General features: G+C 42.3%; 1 protein-coding gene across 2 annotated transcripts in view; it reads right to left on the reverse strand.

The window, feature by feature from the left end:
- Positions 1 to 21,885, reverse strand: part of CDH18 (cadherin 18) — a gene marked incomplete at its 5' end in the record, with an annotated part of 209,102 nt that overhangs the window by 119,194 nt on the left and 68,023 nt on the right. For both annotated transcript variants that reach the window (XM_081323254.1, XM_081323253.1), the window contains 2 exons: positions 657 to 776; positions 21,189 to 21,483. In XM_081323254.1, the coding sequence (XP_081179380.1) occupies positions 657 to 776; positions 21,189 to 21,483 (415 nt within the window). The remainder of the gene's footprint in view (positions 1 to 656; positions 777 to 21,188; positions 21,484 to 21,885) is intronic.

Here is a 21,885-nt window from a genome sequence, read left to right on the forward strand (position 1 = left end):
GTCACAAAAGCACAATGTTTCAGTCAAGGCACTGTTTTATAGCCAAAAAATGATATTTATGTTTGAGTCAGAACAGCATCTTGCTTATACAGTCCCCTTTTATTTTAGCATCCATTGGAAATAATAACTACACACCTCTGTGTTTGTGCATCCACTCACACCGATATTCCAAATGCATAGAATAGCTGCAGTTTATCACTGATACCATTTAAAAGCTCTTCTCTTCTATTACCTGCCTTTATTAAAAACAAATGAAAATGGCCCTGGATTGAATATTTAATAATTTGTTCTTTCTAAAGTATTTTTTTACTGAATCCAACCACCTAATTTCAAAAGCAAATTAGAAAACAGTCTACTTTCAAATGAATATTGTCATCCTCTAAATGTGTTATAAAAACCTACAGGTGAATACTTTGGTCAGATTTTCCTTCTTTTTTACCCATATATAGCAAGGAAAAGCTTTGGACATAAAAAAGGAGTAATTTCTAAAGTTGCCCAAAGTGTCTGTGCAGTATGCATATGTAATATTTTGTGTGGTAATTATGGCAGTATGTTAAAAACAGAGATGATAATGATGCAATCGTCATTATCATCCACCCTAATATAAATTATTCATGTAGCCAATGAAGGCATAATGGGGAAAAAATACAACTTACCTGTTTTAGGATCAACAGAGAAATATGGCTGTCCCTGAAGAATACTATAAACTACTCGGGCACTATTTCCATAGGTGGGATCATCTGCATCTGTGGCTGTCACCTGAAGGACTGAGGTACCTGTTATAGTCAAAGAAACATGATTCAGCTTCAATGTACAGATTTTTTAAAGTAAGGTACATTCAGATACTTCTTCTAGTCAATAAAATGACTTACTGTAAATATAATCTTTCACTAAGCCACTAACCTTATCATTATTTGTTAAATTTATCATTATGCTTTTTTCCTGGAGTTTAAGGCAGATTATATCTGGATCTCTCTTCATTTTATCACAACAATAACTATGAGTTGGGTTGGAGTGATTTGAACTCACTCCCACCAGTGTATGCCGACCTTCCTAATTTATTAGTCAAAAGACTCAAATCCAGGGAGCCCCCACTGGCACTTGCTCAACATCTGCCCAACAACTTTAACATCGATTCCCAATGGAAAGTCAAATAGGTTGCTAAATGTCCAGAAATAGGAAGACATATAAACTGACTGCACAAAAAAGGTGCCAGGCTTTGAACTATCACATCAGCAATGGGCAATCCTGAATAGGATTCACATCTCATACGGCATCTGTCAGGACACACTGTATAAATGAGGCATAGTATCCTCCCTTCAGTGTGAGTGTGAGGTCCCATGTCAAATTGTAGATCACATTGTGATCAGCTGTAAGCTGAGGGCATATATTGGTACAGTATCTGATTTTTTAAAAAATTACAAACAATGCTGCGCTTCAATGATTAGATGGATTAGACATTGATATTTGAACATAGATCTTTTTAACATTTGTATTTTATTGTGTTTTATTAATCTAGGTCAGGGGTAGGCAACCTTGGCTCTTTTATGACTCGTGGACTTCAACTCCCAGAATTCCTGAGCCAGCCATGCTGAGGGGACAGGGAGAGGTTTCTATGCTGAGCTATGTTGGCTCAGGAATTCTGGGAGTTGAAGTCCACAAGTCATAAAAGAGCCAAGGTTGCCTACCCCTGATCTAGGCTAATACATATTCCTAGCCCATGTATGATATGCCATATGCTAAATAAATAAATGGATTGGAGTGAGGGACAGAAGAGAACTAAAATCATCCAGTGAGTTTCTGTGGACTAGAATGTGGATCTCAACAACCCTCCCTCCACTCTGGATATTCCTGCTATTTTAAAGAATATGAAAGCACAAAAGTTCAGAAGCTGGATGATTACAATGATTATGTGTATCCTAGGTATTGTTTTTTTCACTGATATTCCCATGCTTGCTCTATATTTTGAACCTTCATCTTTTGTGTTTGCAATTCCAGTACAAGAAAAGGCCAATGTTGACTTGCTATACATTAAAACTTTAAAACCACAATAGATTACAAATCATAAAGCTTTAAAAGTAAGCCATGCTCAATAACATGACATATTAGAAACTACTTGTGATGATTCCACCGGACGCTTCCCCAAATATCTCTTCAGATGTCAGATCAAAGGAAAATGAACCAGTTCTAGACATGACTGGAAGGGAGTTGGTCAATAGCTCCAAACAGCCATCTGAGAGAGATTTGGTTGAAGCACAGCTGCAGCAGGCAGCCCTGAGACTTCAGGTGGGGAAAGTATGCAGATGCAGCCAGTCAATGATGAGAAAGAAAAAACTGCCTTCTGCACCTGATCCAAGAACATGTACAGCAGAGAAAAGGCAGGAGCAGAGAAGGTCAGCCAGATTACTCATGAGGCAAAAGCCTTGCCCTTCTTGATGGGCTGCACCAGAAGCTGGCTATTTAGCACAGCAGACAGATGGAAGTGATGCTGGGAACAATGTGTTCATTTCCTAGCTGTGTGTTTTCTGGTTGTTGTTATTCTTGCCTCACTTTGGATTAACACCATGCCTTGACTTGGATTGCGCTTTGTGAACTCTGGACTTTTCTTATTTTGTGAACCCTCTTGTATTGTGGGTTTATTTTGGTTAGGAAACTTCCAAGTGCCTTGTGGACTCATTGGCCATTGCTCTGTGGACTAGTATTGGTCTGCTTGTGGCTGGACTTAACTGGGGCATTTCTGGGTTTTTGATGAAGGGAGTTGCAGGGGAATATTAATAAACCCACTAAAGCACAGTTATGTGTGTGTGCATGTGTGCACACTACTTTATTTGTTTGCTTGTTCCAAATCTAAATTAAAGAAATAATTTAGATGGCAACAAATTCTGAAACAGCAGGTGGAGGGGGGGTATGAAAATGTTATTATGGAGAGAAAAATATTTAAACACTGTAATAAGGTAAGTAGACAGACATTCCCAAACTAGAGGTATGCTGCTTGTTAAACAATATGAAACAGACTTATTAAACACTCAGCAGTGTAATGGATGCAGCACTGATCTCTCTAGATAAGGGGTCTTCAAACTTGGTCCTTTTATGACTTGTGGGCTTCAACTCTCCTCAGCCAGGCACGCTGGCTGAGGAATTCTGGGAGCTGAAGTCCACAAGTCATAAAAATGCCAAGTTTGAAGACCCCTGATCTAGATGCTAGTTCAGAGGAGGAGGATGAGCCAGTCCCTGGTACCTCTGGGGAAGACAGGGCAATGAACCTGGCGGATGTTGGAGTCACTGACCAGAGAGCAGAATGCTCCAGCTCAATGGAGCAACTGCAGCTGGCTGAACTCGAGCAGAGGAATTACAACTGCCTGGCAGGGAGTGAGAGCAGCTTTCATCAAGGATGAGGAGATGGAGTCAACCCTTCTTCCCCATCCAAGGGCATGCAGGGCTGAGAGGTGGCAGAATTGTTGATAATCCATATAACACCGGTGGTCATCGAGTCCAGCCCATCATCGTTGATGTGACAGTCCTGGTCATTGAGAATGGTATATTAGCCTTAAGCACCATTGCCCCTCTGAGAGCCCCAATCGCTACCCACATTACCGTAGCCTGGACTGGTCAGCCAGGTTACTCACGAAGCAGCAGCTTCACCCTTCATGAAGGTCTGTACCGGCATTAACTAATTAAGTCTGCCCAAAGAGAAGGATGTTCCTGGAACAACATGTCTGGTTGCCTTGCTTTGTGTTCCTGCTTCCCATGTTTCTTGTCTTCGGACTTGTGTTTGGACCTTGGATGGATGCCTTGACTTTGCACGTCACCTTGTGGCTTACTTCTAGCCTTGGATTTGCATGCTGTGGGTGGCCGATCTAACTGCTGACAAAGTTTTGTAATTTAATCCATTCTCTTTGTTGGCTTGCCAGAGCCTCTGGTGGAACCAGAAGTTGTGGGTTTTGGCTAGAGACTGAATAACTGGGCATGGGCAGCTCAATAAAGACCTTTAACCCACTGTGGTGTGTGCCAGGATAGAACAAGCACAAGATTCCATGTGTGACTGAGTTCCTGCTCCTTACAGAAAGCTAGGAAGTGATGGGGGCTGCCAAAAAGTTGAAACCTTTTAGTTTGAAACTAGTTCTGTGCTGAAGCAATGAAGATAGTCCTCGACTTACAACCACAACTGGGAGCAGAATTTCTATTGATAAGTAAAGTGGATGTTAAGTGGTCTTATTTTATAACTTTTTTTACTGCAGTTCTTAAGCAAATAATGTAGTTGTTAAGCAAGTCTGGCTTCCCCCATTGACTTTGTTTGTCGGAAACCAGATGGGAAGGTCACAAATGGTGATCAGATGGTCTTGGGATGCTGCGACCAACATAAATAAATGTTGGATGCCAAATGGCTGGATTTTGATCACATGACTGTGGGGATGCTGCAAAGGTGACATATGTGAAGATCGGTTGTCAACCACTATTTCCAGTGCCGTTGTAACTACAAATTAAATGAAAACTTTTAAGTTGAAGACTACGTATATCATATTGGTGGGTTTTTTTGCAGTTCGGCACAGAAAAATTCATCTGACATGGTGATGGTGGGCTCACTGGAAAGTTTCTCAGTCTTTCAAGGAATGTTTTGCGCCACAGAGAATTAGCAACAGGAAAGTAAGTGGAAAGAGGAAGCACATCTAATTTTGATAGACTTGAGCTTTAAAAAATAATAATAATAAAACAGCCCTTTTCTCTTGTTGCACATAGAAGCTTAATTTATTCAATGCACAATTAACTTTCCAAATTATTCCCTTATGTGCTTTTAGAAATTTCAGCTTGCATATTATATATTCCACACTTAATTTCTGAAAAGAGAGGTTAAGTGCTTAAGGGTGGACAGGAGATTTGAAAGTTATACAGGAGATACATCGAGTGAAATGAAATCCTTAACCCCTAAAGCAAAATGTGTAATGAATAGTTGAGGTGATTTGGAAAGATGTCCTACAAAGACTTCTTATCTTTTCTTTTTTATTACTAACAAGTGCTATTATGTGGTTAGTAACTGATTGCTAAGAAGATGCCTGGATTTGAAGAGAAATAATGACCCACAATGACTCTTTAAAATTCCTTCGGGGCTAAGCTCTCTGCCACATCTACTGTTCAAGAATTACTGATAATTACCAGAATTACTGTCAGGAAATAACTGGAAGGAGCTATAAAACACAGTATTTTGATGTGTCTCATCCTATTCCTCCTTCCTCTTGTTCATGAAGAGGAGAGTTTTGTCCAGCAACTATAAACCAAAATTTTATGTAAGCACCATAAATTTGTTAAAATCTTGAACCCGTTTATGGAAGCTTTAAGGATCTGGATTAAATCAAATGAGATCCTATCAAGTTGGAATTCTGATTATTAATAAACAGCCAGACTGTTACAAATGTCACTGTACTGAAACAATATGATGTATTAATTTACAGCATAATTAAATGAAACTAGGCAACCCAATAACATCGATCCTAGTAGTTATTCTCCGTGGGAATCCCATTTCCCCTGAACCTGATGTCTCATGACCTGGGGGAAGTGGTTCTCCTAAATTCCTGAATCCCATTAAAACAGCAGGTAAAAATTGTGACAATTGGCCTTCATCCAGCTTTATTTGTAACACTATTTACGACTGAATGCCCTGGTGTCAGTAATTCAGTACTGAACCAGAGAACCAAAATACACTGTACATGGGGCTGCCTTTAGAGACCCAGAAACTATTGCTAGTGCAGAATGTTATGACTAGGTTATTGATGGAAGTATCAAAATACTGGTTATTACCTTGCAGGGATATATCAGGCAATGTCCTCACAGATAGAATCTGCCGATTCCATCTGGATGTCTAGAAAGGTCCTGTCAAGGCTACCCTTTTTTTCCTTCTTCTTCTGAGTTTTATGGAGAGTGAACCAGATAACAAGGTTTCTCAGCAATGCCTTCCAACCTCTGGAATTCCCTTTCCTCAGAGCTACGTGGTCTGCTCAAATCTCACTTGGTATTTGCAAACAAATGAAAAAAACATTTTCTTTGCACAGCTTTTCAGCTCTTGGTTATAGTTAGTTGTTTATGTGCTTCTATTTCATTTACCAGGTTTTGGATTATGTTTTATCCTATTGTTACACATCAAGTGCCATTAGGACGTGAGTTAAAATATTTGTTCATATTGGTAGGGAGGGAGATAGGGATGTAGGGTGGTAAGATTGATAGATGATAAATAAAAATACAAGGAGCCACTTATAGTTATGGGTGGATCCATCTGCAATCACTCTCTCTCTCGCGCGCGTGCGCACACGTGCATATGTCTGTGTAGAGAGAACAGGCACACAAGCAGATCTACAGGACAAGAAAAGTAAATCAGACACCTGATTCTGAGTTTCATAAAGAGGCACAAAATAGTTTGCTAATATCAGTGCTTTTTTTCTAAAAAAAAGGTGCCGGAACTCTCATCTTGGCGGGCGCAGGAGGCTGGGGGGTGGGGGGGCAGTGCTGCTGCAGTCACAGGTGTGAAGGGTGTTGGCGGTGGGCTCCCCTCCCTGGCGCTGGAGCTGGCGCGCTGGTGCTGTGGGAGCAGCAGAGCCCACTCTATATGGCGGGGCTGCGCAATGCGGGCAGCGGAGGCGGTGCGGGCCAGTTGATGTTTTAATCTTATGATTTTAAAAATATATTTTTTCTATTGTAAGTTTCCCCAAACCTCGCCATGTGAATTGCATACAAATATTATATAATTGGTAAATAAAGGTAGAACATATGTTAAATATACATCAAATGATAGTATGCTTCCCTACAAAGTCAATTCTTGCTCAATGACAGACCTGGGAGTTAACTCGGAAAGGCAAGAGGAAAATCTAGAAGAGGTCTGTGCAGCTCTTCAACATCTTCATCAACAATTTGGATGAGGGGATAGATGGGGAACTCATCAAATTTGCAAACAACACCAAGCTGGCAGGAATAGCCAATACTCCAGAAGATAGGCTTAAGATACAGGATGATCTGGACAGACTCGAACACTGGGCACTATCTAACAAAATGAAATTCAATTGTGAAAAAAAGTAAGGTTCTACATTTAGGCAGGAAAAATCAAATGCACAGGTATAGTATAGGTGGTACCTTGCTCAATAGTAGTAACTGTGAGAGAGATCTCAGAGTCCTAGTGGACAATCACTTCAATATGAGCCAGCAGTGTGCTGCAGCTGCCAAAAAAGCCAACACAGTGCTAGGCTGCATTAACAGAGGGATAGAATCAAAATCACGTGAAGTACTAATACCACTTTACAATGCCTTGGTAAGGCCACACCTGGAATATTGCATCCAGTTTTGGTCACCACGATGTAAAAAAGATGTTGAGACTCTAGAAAGAGTACAGAGAAGAGCAACAAAGATGATTGAGGGACTGGAGGCTAAAACATAGGGAACAGTTGCTGGAATTGGGTATGTGTAGTTTAATGAAGAGAAGTGACATGATAGCAGTGTTCCAATATCTCGGGAGCTGCCACAAAGAAGAGGGAGTCAAGCTATTCTCCAAAGCACCTGAAAGCAAGACAAGAAGCAACGGATGGAAACTAATCAAGGAGAGAAGCAACCTAGAACTAAGGAGAAACTTCCTGACAGTTAGAACAACTAACCAGTGGAACAACCTGCCTCCAGAAGTGGTGAATGCTCCAACACTGGAAGTTTTTAAGAAGAGACTGGCCAGCCATTTGTCTGAAATGGTATAGGGTTTCCTGCCTGAGCAGGGGGTTGGACTAGATGACCTCCAAGGTCCCTTCCAACTACTTCTTCTTCTTCTTCTTCTTATTATTATTATTATTATTATTATTATTATTATTATTATTATTATTATTATTATTATTATTATTATTATTATTATTATTATTATTATTATTATTATTATTATTATTATTATTGTAATATATATGTATACAAAACGTTAACAGTAAGTTAAAACCGTTATTCCATTTTATTCTGTGAGGTAAACAAATCTGACAGGAGAACACGCGGGAACTTTGACAGCTGTCAAAGTTCCCCGCCAGGGCGCAGGCGCAGCCACTGACAGCTCGCGGCAGTCAAAACACCAAGCCATGCGGAAATAAGAACTGTCAAGAAAAGACGGCGATGATTGGCTCGGCTAGATGCGGCGCCAAAAGAGACGATCCTGATTGGATCCCACTGACAGCTGCCGGCTATAAAAGCCGGACAAGTTATTCTGTTTTTGCCTTGTTCTAAATAAAGTCCTAGTTCTGTAACCTGTCGTCCCGAGTGGTCCTTCGGCTACTTCACTGGCGATGAGAATGGGATCGCTCCTGAGCTGAAGTCACGGCCGAGGAAGAGAGTTCCCGGCCAGAGCTGTCACTGGAAGTTTTAACTTCCGAACAGAGCGAGACCAGGACCGGACGACATGGCCAACTTCGGGCGTGTGAGGGAATTCGATACCCGCCATCCGGAGAGATGGCAGTCACACCTGGGGCAAGTCGAGGGGTTCCTCCTCGTCAGCAAAATCACCGATGACAGAGCAAAGGCCGCCGCCCTCCTGTACATCAGTGGGCCCCCGGTATACGACGCTGCCGTTGGGCTGTTCAGCCCGGTACCCATCACAGAAGTCTCCTATGCGGACCTGGTCGACCAGCTCAACAAACATTATATGCCGGCCCACTCGGAGCTGTATTGGCGAGTACAATTCGCCCAGAAGAAGCAGCGACCGGACGAGCCCGCAAACGACTTCATCGCTGGGGTCAGGCATGCCGTGCGTAACTGCTGCTTCCCCGACTTGGAAGACCGCATCAGGGACCAAGTGGTGATAGGCTTGAGGGACGAGCGGCTCCAGAAAAAACTGACATCAAAACCAGACATGAGCCTAGCCGAACTGACCCGAGAGATAATGGCCTATGAATATAACCACAAGAAAAAACCGACCACCGCAACACCTGAAAGTCCAGCAACCGTATACCACGAGAACGCAACCCTCAGCGACAGCGACGAGTCAGTGGACTTCACAGACGGTGAAGCCCTTCAGCGCAGGATGGAGCGTCGACAACAGCGGAGAAGCGAGACGTCAGATCGCCAAAGAGCCAGAAACCCCCCGCCACCACGACACGAGCAACGGGCCACCTGCGCCAGCTGCGGGGGCAACCATGCCCGGGGAAGCTGCCGGTTCCGGAACGCAAAATGCCACAATTGCGGAAAAACCGGCCACATCAAACCAGTGTGCCGAAGCCGGCCCCGCGACAACGTTCATGATCTGGAGGCCAACCCCCCAGGTAGGCCAACCGCCCAGGCCAAGGGAAGAGCGCCAGGAATCTTAGTGGGAACAATAGATAAGGTGCATAGCCTAAGTCCAAAAGTAAGGATCAGGGTAAAAATTCAGGGGGTCACCTGCCCCATGGAGGTGGACTCTGGGTCAGCAGTCTCTTTAATATCATTCAAAACGTATCAGGAGATCTGCCAACGAAGCAATAGGGAAATTCCCCTTAAAAAAACCCAGGTCCATCTAGCAGATTTCAAAAAAAAACCCATTCCTCTAGAAGGGAAGGCTAAGGTCGATGTAGAATACAAAAAATTCAAGGGACCCCTGGAAGTCCTAGTGACTCCAGGGAACCGCACCAACCTAATCGGGCTGAACTGGTTCAGCCCTCTGGGCATCACCATTACTGGGGTAAACACAGTAGGAGCCTCTAGCCTCGAAGCCGTCTGCAACAAGTATGCAGACGTCTTTGATGGCACACTAGGGAAATACACTGGCCCTCCCATCGCCTTAAAATTAAATCCAACCTTCCAGCCCATAAAGATAAGAGCTAGGAGGGTTCCATTTGCCCTCAAAGAAAAAATAGAGAACGAGCTAGAACGCCTCGTAAGACTAGGGGTGCTGGAACCTACTGAAGGGGGAAGTTGGGAGACCCCAATAGTCACCCCAGTTAAACCTAACGGGGAAATTAGATTATGTGCAGACTATAAAGCGACCCTTAACCTAGCCCTCAGCCCCCATGCTTACCCGGTGCCAGCGGTGAGGGACGTCCTTGCTTCCATCCGCTCCGGCGCCATTTTCGCAAAACTTGATCTGACGCAGGCGTACTTGCAACTGCCTGTCACAAATGACACCGCGGAAGCTCAAACAATTGTCACCCACCGCGGTGCCTTTAAGGTGAAAAGACTCCAATTTGGCATATCGGCAGCCCCGGGTATCTTCCAAGGTATCATGGAAAAAACCTTAAAAGGGATACCCGGGGTCTGCCCCTATTTCGACGATGTTCTCATCGCCGGAGAAAACGAAGCAAACTTAGCTGACAGACTGTCAGCTGTGCTGAGCCGACTCAGAGAAGCCGGTCTCAAACTAAAACGGGAAAAGTGCTCCATCGGAGTCACTTCCACAGAGTTCCTAGGGTACAAAATAGACGCCCAAGGCATCCACCCCACCTCAGAAAAACTAAAAGCTATTAAGACAGCCCCCAGTCCAAAAAATAAACAAGAGCTCCAAGCCTTTTTGGGGTTATTAAACTTCTACCATGCTTTCCTTCCCCACAAAGCCACTATAGCAGAGCCTCTCCATAGGCTCCTAGACAAGGGAACTGCCTGGTCCTGGACCAAAACACATGAAAATAGCTTCCAGTCATTAAAAAATATTATCTGTAACAGTTCCACAGTCACCCTCTTTAGAGAAGACACACCGGTATGCATCGCTTGCGATGCATCTCCCTATGGAATTGGGGCAGTATTAAGTCATCTTTACAAGGATGGCACCCAAAGACCCATAGCTTTTTATTCACGCACCCTGTCAAAAGCTGAAAGAAACTACGCGCAAATCGATAGAGAAGCACTAGCAATAGTCGCAGGGGTAAAAAAGTTCCATGACTATCTCTATGGGAGACCCTTTACCATATTCACGGATCACAAACCCCTACTAGGAATTTTCACTTGGGATAAAACAACCCCGCAGATTCTGTCACCAAGAATACTGCGTTGGTCCACCTTCTTATCAGCATATTCATACAAATTAATACATAAGCCAGGGAAAGAATTAGGGCACGCAGACTGCCTCAGCAGACTACCAATCCAAGGCAAGGACCTTGACCCAGCCCCGGCAGGGCAGATTCTAGCAATATCCCAACTCCCTGACTGCCCCCTCTCCGCTAAAATTATAGCTATAAATTCAGCTAAGGACAAAATACTCAGCAGAATCCTCAGATGGACAACCACAGGATGGCCAGCAAAAAATCCACACCCTCAATTCCAGCCATACTATAACAGGAAAAACGAAATATCTTCACACCAGGGATGCCTTTTGTGGGGAAACAGAGTAGTAATACCTGACAAAAACATAGCACAAACATTAGAAACCTTACACGAAGGGCATCCTGGCATAGTTAAAATGAAGGCTCTGGCCAGAAGCTATGTCTGGTGGCCTGGCATTGATAAAGAAATAGAAAAATATGTGGGAGGGTGCTACACCTGTCAGTCAACACGAAGCGAGCCACCCCAAGCCCCAATTCATAAATGGGAAACTACAAAAAACCCATGGTCACGTATACATTTAGATTTTGCAGGACCAATCCAAGGGCAAAGTTTCCTAATAATAGTTGACAGCTATTCAAAATGGTTAGAAGTAATTCCCCTTAGGAAAACTACTTCAAAGGCCACCATACAAGCCCTTAGGAAAGTATTCGCCACCCACGGCCTCCCAGACACCATAGTCTCAGACAACGGACCTCAATTCACCTCTCGTGAATTTCAGATGTTCGCTATGAAGAACTGTATTAGACTAGTCACGTCTGCGCCGTTCCACCCATCGACGAACGGGATGGCTGAAATTATGGTGCGCTCCACGAAAGAAGCCTTAAAAAAGTTCGTAAAGGGGAACTGGCAGCGTCGACTCAGCCAGTTCCTAATGTCACAACATACAACTCCCTGCACGACAACCGGCAAGACACCAGCGGAGCTAAGATGGGGGAGGAGACTGATAATGCGCCTCGACAGACTTCATCCCGACACTTACGCCGCGGAGCCAGATCACCCCCCCCACCTCGAACATTTAAGCCTGGGCAAATGATCTGGGCACGATCATACACAGCCAAACAAAAATGGGTCCAAGGGACAGTGTTACAACAAACAGGACCCATTTCCTACCTAATACACACACCTACCGAAGGCAATCTACGACGGCACATTGATCAGCTCAGACCAAGACAACCACAACACCACCCAGACCCTCACCCACAGGACCACCAAAACCCACCCCCCGGAGACATATTGCCTATACTTAATCAAGGGGAGGAGGATCAAGAGGACGTGCCTCTACCGGAGCCAGACATCATACCACCTCCAAGGCGTTCAAACAGGAACAGAAGAGCCCCCACATATTTGAAAGACTACCAATGGGCCGGCTCCAGCAACCAACAAGGGGGAGGAGACACTCCAGGGGAGGGGTAAGGGGTGTAATATATATGTATACAAAACGTTAACAGTAAGTTAAAACCGTTATTCCATTTTATTCTGTGAGGTAAACAAATCTGACAGGAGAACACGCGGGAACTTTGACAGCTGTCAAAGTTCCCCGCCAGGGCGCAGGCGCAGCCACTGACAGCTCGCGGCTGTCAAAACACCAAGCCATGCGGAAATAAGAACTGTCAAGAAAAGACAGCGATGATTGGCTCGGCTAGACACGGCGCCAAAAGAGACGATCCTGATTGGATCCCACTGACAGCTGCCGGCTATAAAAGCCGGACAAGTTATTCTGTTTTTGCCTTGTTCTAAATAAAGTCCTAGTTCTGTAACCTGTCGTCCCGAGTGGTCCTTCGGCTACTTCAATTATTATTATTATTATTATTATTATTATTATTATTATTATTATTATTATTATTATTATTATTATTATTATTATTATTATTATTATTATTATTATTATTATTAAACTTATAGAAAGGAAAGGCCCACACTGATAAATTAAAAATCTTTGTGGTCTGCAAAGGAATGCTGGTGGGCTAATCAATGATTTGGTGACTAGAGGAGCATCTACAGTGTTGGAGCTTGTCGTCATGGTAAGCCATGGAGGCACTAGGCAACATGACTTTCAGGGCAGTGGTGGTGATTTTATTACTTTTTTAAAAAAGTCTGTGCTCTGTCCAAGGGTGCTTGGTAGGCTGCATGTACAGGCCTGGTCTAGAATTTATTTTGGATCATTCAACTATCTAGAGCAGGCATGTCAAACTCATTTTCTTTGAGGCAACTTTTTATAAAAGAATTGCCATTAATTTGTTTTAATAAAATAATTTAAATCAATTTTTCACTTGATTTCAAATTAAAGAATGAGATTTTTTTTTAGTACAATTGCCAAATGCAATAAACTGGTTTTAGGTACCGTATATACTTGAGTATAAGCCGAATTTTTCAGCCCACTTTTTGGGCTGAAAAATTCCACTTCGGCTTATACTCCAGTCAACAAAAAAACTTACCGAGGACTTGTGCGCGGCCGAGGCTTTGGTGCTTCCGGGATCGCGCGCACCTCTCCCAAGCCACCGCCGTCCGAGACCTGCAGGTCTCCGTTCCTCCGCGCCCTGCCTGCCTGCTTCTTTCAGCTGTCTGCCCATCAGCTGTCCATAGGGATGCTGCAAAGCTCTCCTTCTCTAGGCCTTGGACTCCCTCCTGGCTGAAGAGTAGATGAACCAAGCCAGCAAGGAGACAAAATGTTTCTGCAGCTGTTTTTCCTCTGAAGTTTTTTTTTGTTTTTTTTTTAAAGTAATCTCCGAAGGTTATGCCAGAAAATGGAGGACACTGGGTCTTTGCAAGCTTTAGCTGTCCGCCTGGCTGCCTGAAGGCCGCCCTTTTCAGGCAGTCTGACAGACAGCTAAAACTTGCAAAGACCCAGCGTCCTCCATTTTCTGGCACAACGTTTAGGGATTTATTATTATTATTCCTACTACTACTATTACTACTACTACTACTTCAGGAGTAAAAAGTTGCAGAAAAAAATTCTCTCCTTACTAGCTTAGTTCCTCTACTCTTCCATCTGGAGCCAAGGTAAGATTTTAAAAAGGGATATTGGTTGGAAGGCAGAGGGAGAGTTTAGTTTTAGCATCTAAAAAAAGGGGGGGGGGGAAATCAGCGAGTACATCCCAACCAGCTTTTTATGTTTTTGTTATTGAAGAAATATGGGGGAGGGGGAGGGGTTCTGGGGTGGGTTGGGGAGGGGATAATATTGTAACTTCAATAAAAATTTTCAATAAAAAAAAAGAAATATGGCTTTCTGGGGGAAGGTGGGGAGGGCGTTAAGGAAGGAAAGGGTTTTTGGAAGCTCGTCCTGAAGCTGCCTTTTGTGCAAGGGGCCTTTTCTCAAAGCCTAGAGAGGCAGCTTTGTTGCCTCCCCGTAGACAGCTGATGGGCGAACACCAAAAGCTCCAAAAGGCTAGGGAACTAGTCCCAGAACACCTTGGTAGGAGGAAGGGCAGAGGCAGAATTGGGAAAGAGGTAAGACAGGGTTTTCCTTCCCAGATGTTTCTCTTTGGCAAGACAGCCAGCTGTGCTGAAGCCCAGTATCTGGGGGTGGGGGAGACCTGAGGCAGGCGGGCTGGTGCTTGCATTAGGCCTCCCAGGATCTCCCCCACCCTCAATTAATGACCAGTGCAGTCTTTAATGAATGCACTGAGGAGAATACGTATGGCTGGTCATTACTTGAGGCAGTTCATTTAACATTATTTAATGGCAGTCTCCATTAGGGTCACAACCTGAAGACTATCTGTGCAATACTTATCAACAGAATGTGTGGCTGGTACAGTCTATGACATATCTGTTTTTTCCCCCTCCTAAGCTTATACAAAAGCTAACAGATGTAGCAGAAGAATGCCAAAGCAATCAACTAAAGAAGTTGAAAGAGATTTGTGAAAGGTAAAAACTACTTAACAATTCTTTTGACTACCATTCTAGATGTACTTGGAGGGGAATAATCCCCTGTCAGGACAGAGGGAGTCACTTCTGGGTGAATGTGTATAGTGAGACCTGGGGAGGTTTGGGGAGGCGCCCAAACCTCCCCAAACTTCGGCAGGAGGAACGGAGACCTGGGGAGGTTTGGGGAGGCGCCCAAACCTCCCCAAACGTCGGCAGGTCTGCGCGGAGGAACGGAGACCTGGGGAGGTTTGGGGAGGCGCCCAAACCTCCCCAAACTTCGGCAGGAGGAACGGAGACCTGGGGAGGTTTGGGGAGGCGCCCAAACCTCCCCAAACGTCGGCAGGTCTGCGCGGAGGAACGGAGACCTGCCGACGTTTGGGGAGGTTTGGGGAGGTGCGCGCGTACCTCCCCAAACCTCCCCAAACTTCGGCAGGTCTCCGGACGGCGGCGGCTTGGGAGAGGTGCGCGCGATCCTGGAAGTACCGAAGCCTCTGCCGCGCGCAAGTCCTCGGTAAGCTCCGGGCGGTCACTTGCTTCGCGTCTCCTGAGGGAAGGGGGGGCGACTGGAACGGGCGTGTTTCCTCGCCTGCTGGGCGCCGCGATTTGCCCGGGGAACGCGCGGGCCCCGAATGGCAGCGTGGAGTGAGGAAGCGGACAGCCAGGGCTTCCCCGAGAGCCGCGGCCACACAGGGTATTCCTGTGTATTCAGGCTTGCAAAATGGCGGATCGAGCCTCTGCTGGCGGCAGAGGCTTGCAGAGCGCGGATCCAGCCTCCGAGGCATGCAGAACGGCGGATCGGCTTATACTCGAGTCAACAACTTTTCCCAGTTTTTGGGGGTGAAATTGGGGGTCTCGGCTTATACTCGAGTCGGCTTATACTCAAGTATATACGGTATATGTTACTGGAAGGAAAAAGCAATCCCTGTTGCGTTACTGATCCCAGAGAAACATTTGCATGTATGCAGGTATCCTTAGGGTGCCATAGTTATGGATGAGAAATATTGGTTGCAAAGTTGGCATTTCTGGATGTAATACAGATATTTTGGTCTTATTTTTGTTTCTTTGCATGTTTGATATTTTTAAAAAGGCATTTGCTACTGACTATGCTTATGCACATATGTAACATGATCACTGCTTGTCCAAAATTTTACTATACAGATAATACCCCCAGAAATTATTTTAGCCTTTTTAATAAATGTTGTTATTGATGTTAAGCTCACCAGGGAAAACATCATATATTGTTATGTATATACTAGGTTAATTATTTAAAGACTGAAGTGCAACATAACTAGATTCTAAATAATCTATTTTTCAAAACACACAACAGTCCAAACAGTAAAAGTAAAGTCCAAATTAAGAATATTTCATTCTTAAGACTTTTTAGATTCAAAATAGTTCTCAAGAGTGTACAAAAGATACTATTTTTTCTAGAATCAGCTAAATTAGACATTTTACATTGAGAAAAATGTTTCTCATTTCTTTCCTGTTATCTTTCATTCCATTGCAGAGATGTTAACATAAGAAATAGATTATTTTGTTATCTAATTTTACTTTCCAAAAGACAGAAGCAGATGAAAAATGTGAGGTTCTTTCCTGTTGGTTTTTCTGAATTAGCTGTTTTAGATTCTAAAAGTTTAGTACCTAAATAAGTAATCCTGTAAATAATTTTAATGTCCTCCTCTAGTGCAGGCTCTTTTATGACTCGTGGACTTCAACTCCCAGAATTCCTGAGCCAGCATGGCTCAGCTTGGAAACCTCTCCCTTTCCCCTCAGCATGGCTGGCTCAGGATTTCTGGGAGTTGAAGTCCACAAGTCATAAAAAAGAGCCAAGATTGCTAGCCCTGCAATAGGCTTAGGAAAACCAATAAGGGAACTGGGGTTTTTTGGTTTGTTTTTTTTGTGTGCAAAAAAAAGGTTCCGGAATGCCGATCTCAGCGTTCTATGAGAAAAAAAGCCCTGGCTAATATATTATTAATGGTAGCTTTATTTCTGGGGAAATGAATTGCTTAAATTCTCTGGCTTGTAAGCAAGCCTTCAAAAGTACACAACTTGACTGGGGCTGTTCATTTTTGGAAAGAAAATGTTTTGATCTAATCCTGAAGACAACTCAGTGAAACAAGTTAGAATAATTATTCCTTTGGCTCCTTGTATCCCAAAATTTCTGCATATCATACCTCTTTTTTACAGACACCAAATAGCACAAATATCATTCTTCATAATGGGAGTCCAGCTTTTAAGAGAAGCAGATACTAATTCCCTAGCCCAGGGGCTGGGATTCTAAGTATTCTAGTATCGTGTATAGAAATAATTTAGTTGATAGGCTGGACTTTAGTCAATTGCTATGGAAAGTCAGCAAAGTGGTACTTTCTTACCTCATTTTCAGAATGCTCCTAAATCCTAAGAATTTATATTCAGCCTCATATTTTCTTGCCACAGCCACCCATTGCCAGGGAATTTTGAAGATTTTTAATCTTTTCAAATTCCAAGTAAAGTACTCAACTTGACTGATGTCTCTTCTTGAATTAATATACAGACTGGCACTTAATTTTATCCACTGTTTTTGTACTTTGAAAATGCACTTGGTTCACAAACATTTATTAAAACCATTATTTTTAAAAGAAGAAAAGTATTTTTTGTATCTTTGCAAATAACAAAGAAAAAAGATAAGTGGAGAGAAAAATGCAGAAAAAAGGAACTATGTGAATTGTGTTGCATATAAGAAATCATTTAGAGTAGTTTTTGAAGAGATCATTAAACTCTGAATGCATGAAATAACATTGATCAGTTTTTACATTATGTTGATAGCTAGCCAGCTCAAAAAGAGAAAGCAAACTCAACTTGCTGATCCAAGATTATAAATATATGGTTACACGGTCTTTTCAAAACTGAAGGGTGATCTTTTTTGCTGTCACCATGTTCAGAATTCCCTACTTTTTCACCTAATCATTGTTCATTGTTTTAGGTATATCAATTAAAAAATCCCTAAACATTTTAAAATTATATTGGTCTTTGTAATATTGCATTAAAAATTATAATAAAACCAAAACAGAGCAATAGAAGAACAAGCCTACCTGGCAGAATGTTTTGTTGAATTACTCTCTCTCTCTCCCCCCCTCTCTCTCTTTGTGTGTGTGTGTGTATTCTTTAATCTACATATTGATTAATGAGTATGGGGTATTCCTATGGTAGAGACTTCAATAATCATGAACACAGATTTATTTATTTACTTATTTTATCTATCATCTATCTATCTATCTATCTATCTATCTATCTATCTATCTATCTATCTATCTATCTATCTATCTATCTATCTATCTATCTATCTATCAAATGCAGATTACAGCAAGTCCCTAGGTCTAGAATTATTCTGTTCCCAAGTCTACCCTTAAATCCAATTTGTATCTAAACTGCAATGTGTTATTTAATCAAATGTTTGACTTACTATGAACTGCTGAAAATAGTCTGGAACACGCAAAGACCCCCATTGGGGGCAGGGATTGTATGAGTATGGGTAAGCAAGGAAGCCAAGTAGGCAAGCTTGGAAATGCAGCAGTGGAGGACTAGGTGGTCTTGTTCCTCCCTGCCTGCAACACCAGTGTTATTCCTTGCCAGCGGTGTGTGCCTGAGAGAAAGATGCTAGTGATGCCTCCTTGCCTGCAGCACCCATACTACATATGCCTGAGATGTCATGTACTTAAGAGAGAGATATTTCCACTTGCACTGGGTCTTTTCTTGCCAGCCACATGGGAAAGAGAGAAATGATGCTGCCAGGGCCTCCCTGCCTGCAGTGCTAGTGCTCTCGTTGATGGCGCCTACTTGCCTTTCCCATTTTTGAGTCAGATTTCCTTGGCACTTGGTGGTTTGCCATTTTGAGTACTGCAAGCAGTCCATTTATATCTAGAGGTATTCATAAGCCAGAGGTTAGTAATGTAATGTAGACATCCTACAGTGCAGACCTGGAAAAGTGCACATGAATGGGAACAGATCTGCCCCTCTATACCTTTTGTTCTGAATTAAGGAAGTCTGCATTGGAAGGAAGATGGTTTTAAAACTGGAGGGAGAAACATGCTGAAGGTACTATCCTGATAGCTAAAAATACAGTCATATGGAAGCCCTAGTAATAAATGTTAAGGAGCAAAGTGGGGAAAAATGTGAACAAAATATAAAAAAGACCAAATTAATGACAAAAGGTACAACAACCAGCCTTAATGAATTAAGATGTCATAATAGTTGATAGCTTTTGTCTTTTAGGATAACCATCAACCATCAACAAGTGGATTATGCTGCAGACTAACACTTGGCAGACCAGCCATGAAGGTCTTGGAAAAGATCTTTAAATCTTTTTTAGCTACTATGCAAGGCAAAATACTGTGTAGGAATACAGGCAGAAGACTAACAGGGTACATCTATAAATATCAATTAGAATCAGAAGATATAATGAAAACTCCTCAGGTAAGATAGACTTAACCATAATTTCAACTGGGAAACTGTTAGCATCCTAAACCCAGCTAAATCCAAAAATCGTTAGGAATTCCCGTAACCTTGGCACTCAGAAAAGTCAGCAATCAAAAGGCCCATAGAAATAAACAACATTTACAGACCAAAAGAGGCAATAACAAAGCTAAAAAGGAAAGAAAAAGACTAGAACATCTCCTCACCAGTAATCAACACCCAGATAGGCAGAAATTAACACCAGGATTAACACCAGAGAAACAATCAAAGACTAAACAATATCCTAATTAAGGAACTATCAACCCAGACAAATAATCAAGCAATCAACAGCCTAATCATAGAACTACCAAGAAGAAAACATCCCCACCAACACTGACAGGGCATGCTACCGATTATAAACAGAGAGAGCAAACTCCAGTTATTTCTAGTACTGAACATATTGCCTAGTCCAGTAATGAAACATCTTCAAAGGAAACAATCAAATTCAGAAAGCATGAAAAACTTCAGAAAAATCTTTAAATGCTATGATGTCTTTAGAGATTAAAACTGTGCAAGCCATGACATTCCCTGTGATGCACAACAGAAGGAAACATTGGAATTGAAGAATCAGGTTAGAAGAAGTATCGATGCTTTTGAACCTTGGTGATGGAGAAGACTCATGCGAATACTGTGGACAGATAAGAAAAGAAATAAATGGCTCATTAAAAAGAAGTGACCAGAATCAAATGATCCTATTTTATATGAAGACCTAGCTCTCTGGAAACTGCTCTAATGCTGGAAAAGGTGAAAGAGAAGAGCATGACCAGCAACAAGATAGCTAGATATATTTGCACTGTTGGAAAAGTTGAAAGGCCACATTAAGGATAGATTGTCATGAAAAAAAACTCACTGTGGTCACTAGAAGTGGCAAAACAATGGAAGTCGATCAATTGATCAATCAATCAAGGATTTCAGCATGTTTTTTCTAGGTTTTTAGTGCTGAAGATTTCCTGGGCCCCCATGTTAATAGCAGGGATCGACTTGGAGACTTTTCCATGCAAACCACTGATTAATTCTTCTAATTGTCAGCAATTTTCTTCTTAGTTCTAGGTTGGTTCTTTCCTTGATTAGTTTCCATCCATTGCTTCTTGTCCTGCCTTCAGGTGCTCTGGAGAATAGCTTGACCCCCTCTTCTTTGTGGCAGCCCCTTAGAAATTGGAACACTGCGATCGTGTCACCCCTCGTCACACGCCTGCCTTTTTTTATGCTGTCAACTTCCCATGGATCCCCTTGCCTCTATACTGATTTCCTTTTCCAACCTCTAGCTTTCAGCATAGTAGATGGAAAACAGGAAGGTGTTTTGTACCCGGATAGATTATCAGTCTAGTTCAGGGTTAGAAAACTTGTAAACCTTCAGGCATTCCTTCAATCAGTATTGCTATTTAACTGATAAGGACTTGATCAGTTTCCCAAATCAGAAACTTCTTTCCAAAGTTAGAGAGGATTTTCTAGCCCTACAACCTATGTTCCTTTTCGATCAAATGTCAGAGACTAAGGAAAATATTAAAATACTAAAAGCTGAGGAATCATGTTATTTTCCAGCATGCTGATAAGATCTGAAGAAAACGACCTGCTTAAATGTTATTATGCAGCTGTAATAATATACTACAGTCTTATTAGGAGAAAAAAAAACATCCAGCAGTCTAGTGAAATCAGTGAAGAGGAAGGGGAGTTAACTCTTTCTTTTTTTTCAAATTTACTGGTGACACAGCTAAAATAATCTAAGTCATACACCCTAGTATCTCAAGAAAACAAAGCAAATCCCCTACCAAATGTCAAACCAACAGTATATCAATGCTATTTCTGATTCTTCTTCTTACCCATATCAGACATCTCTGGCACAGTAACGATATATGGTCCATCTGTAAATTTGGGTGCATTGTCATTGATATCTTGTACTTTGATAATAAACTCAGATTCAGGCTCAAGTGGTTTGTTTGTCCATCTGTCAATAGCTTGGGCATGTAGCACATAGTGTGTCTTCTTTTCTCGATCTAGGCTTTTGGTTGAATGGATGTCTCCTGTCGTGTCATCAATAATAAAGATAGTCCCAGCCCCTTCGCCAGTAAGAATGTATTTGACTGATCCATCACCTTTGTCGGAATTGGAGTGCAGCTGTAAAACACAGATATACATGTAATAAAATATTCATTCTGCTAGAACTATGTCCAAAGGTGCACTAAAATACATATTTATGCCATATACATGACTGCTTAATGGAAAAGATAACCTTTTGTTTGCTTGTTTTAAATAGAATGAAACCAAATCATCCGATATGATCCCTTAATTAATCTCAATCAGAAATACAGTGGAAACAGGCTGCTTGGCAGGATTAATTATTACTTCCAATGTGGGGAGAAAGGATAAAATAAAATAAGGGAGCAAAGCAACACATTTCCATATTACATTTAAAATTTCTATCCTCTCCCAGAAAAAGAACAAGAAAAAACTTGGTAAAAAACAACAGGGAATTATCTCATTATTTCAAATAAGTGCCTTTAAAGCATTTAAGATATT

The sequence above is a fragment of the Vipera berus genome, assembly GCF_964194415.1.
Source record: "Vipera berus genome assembly, chromosome: 3".
NCBI classification, from domain to species: domain Eukaryota; kingdom Metazoa; phylum Chordata; class Lepidosauria; order Squamata; family Viperidae; genus Vipera; species Vipera berus.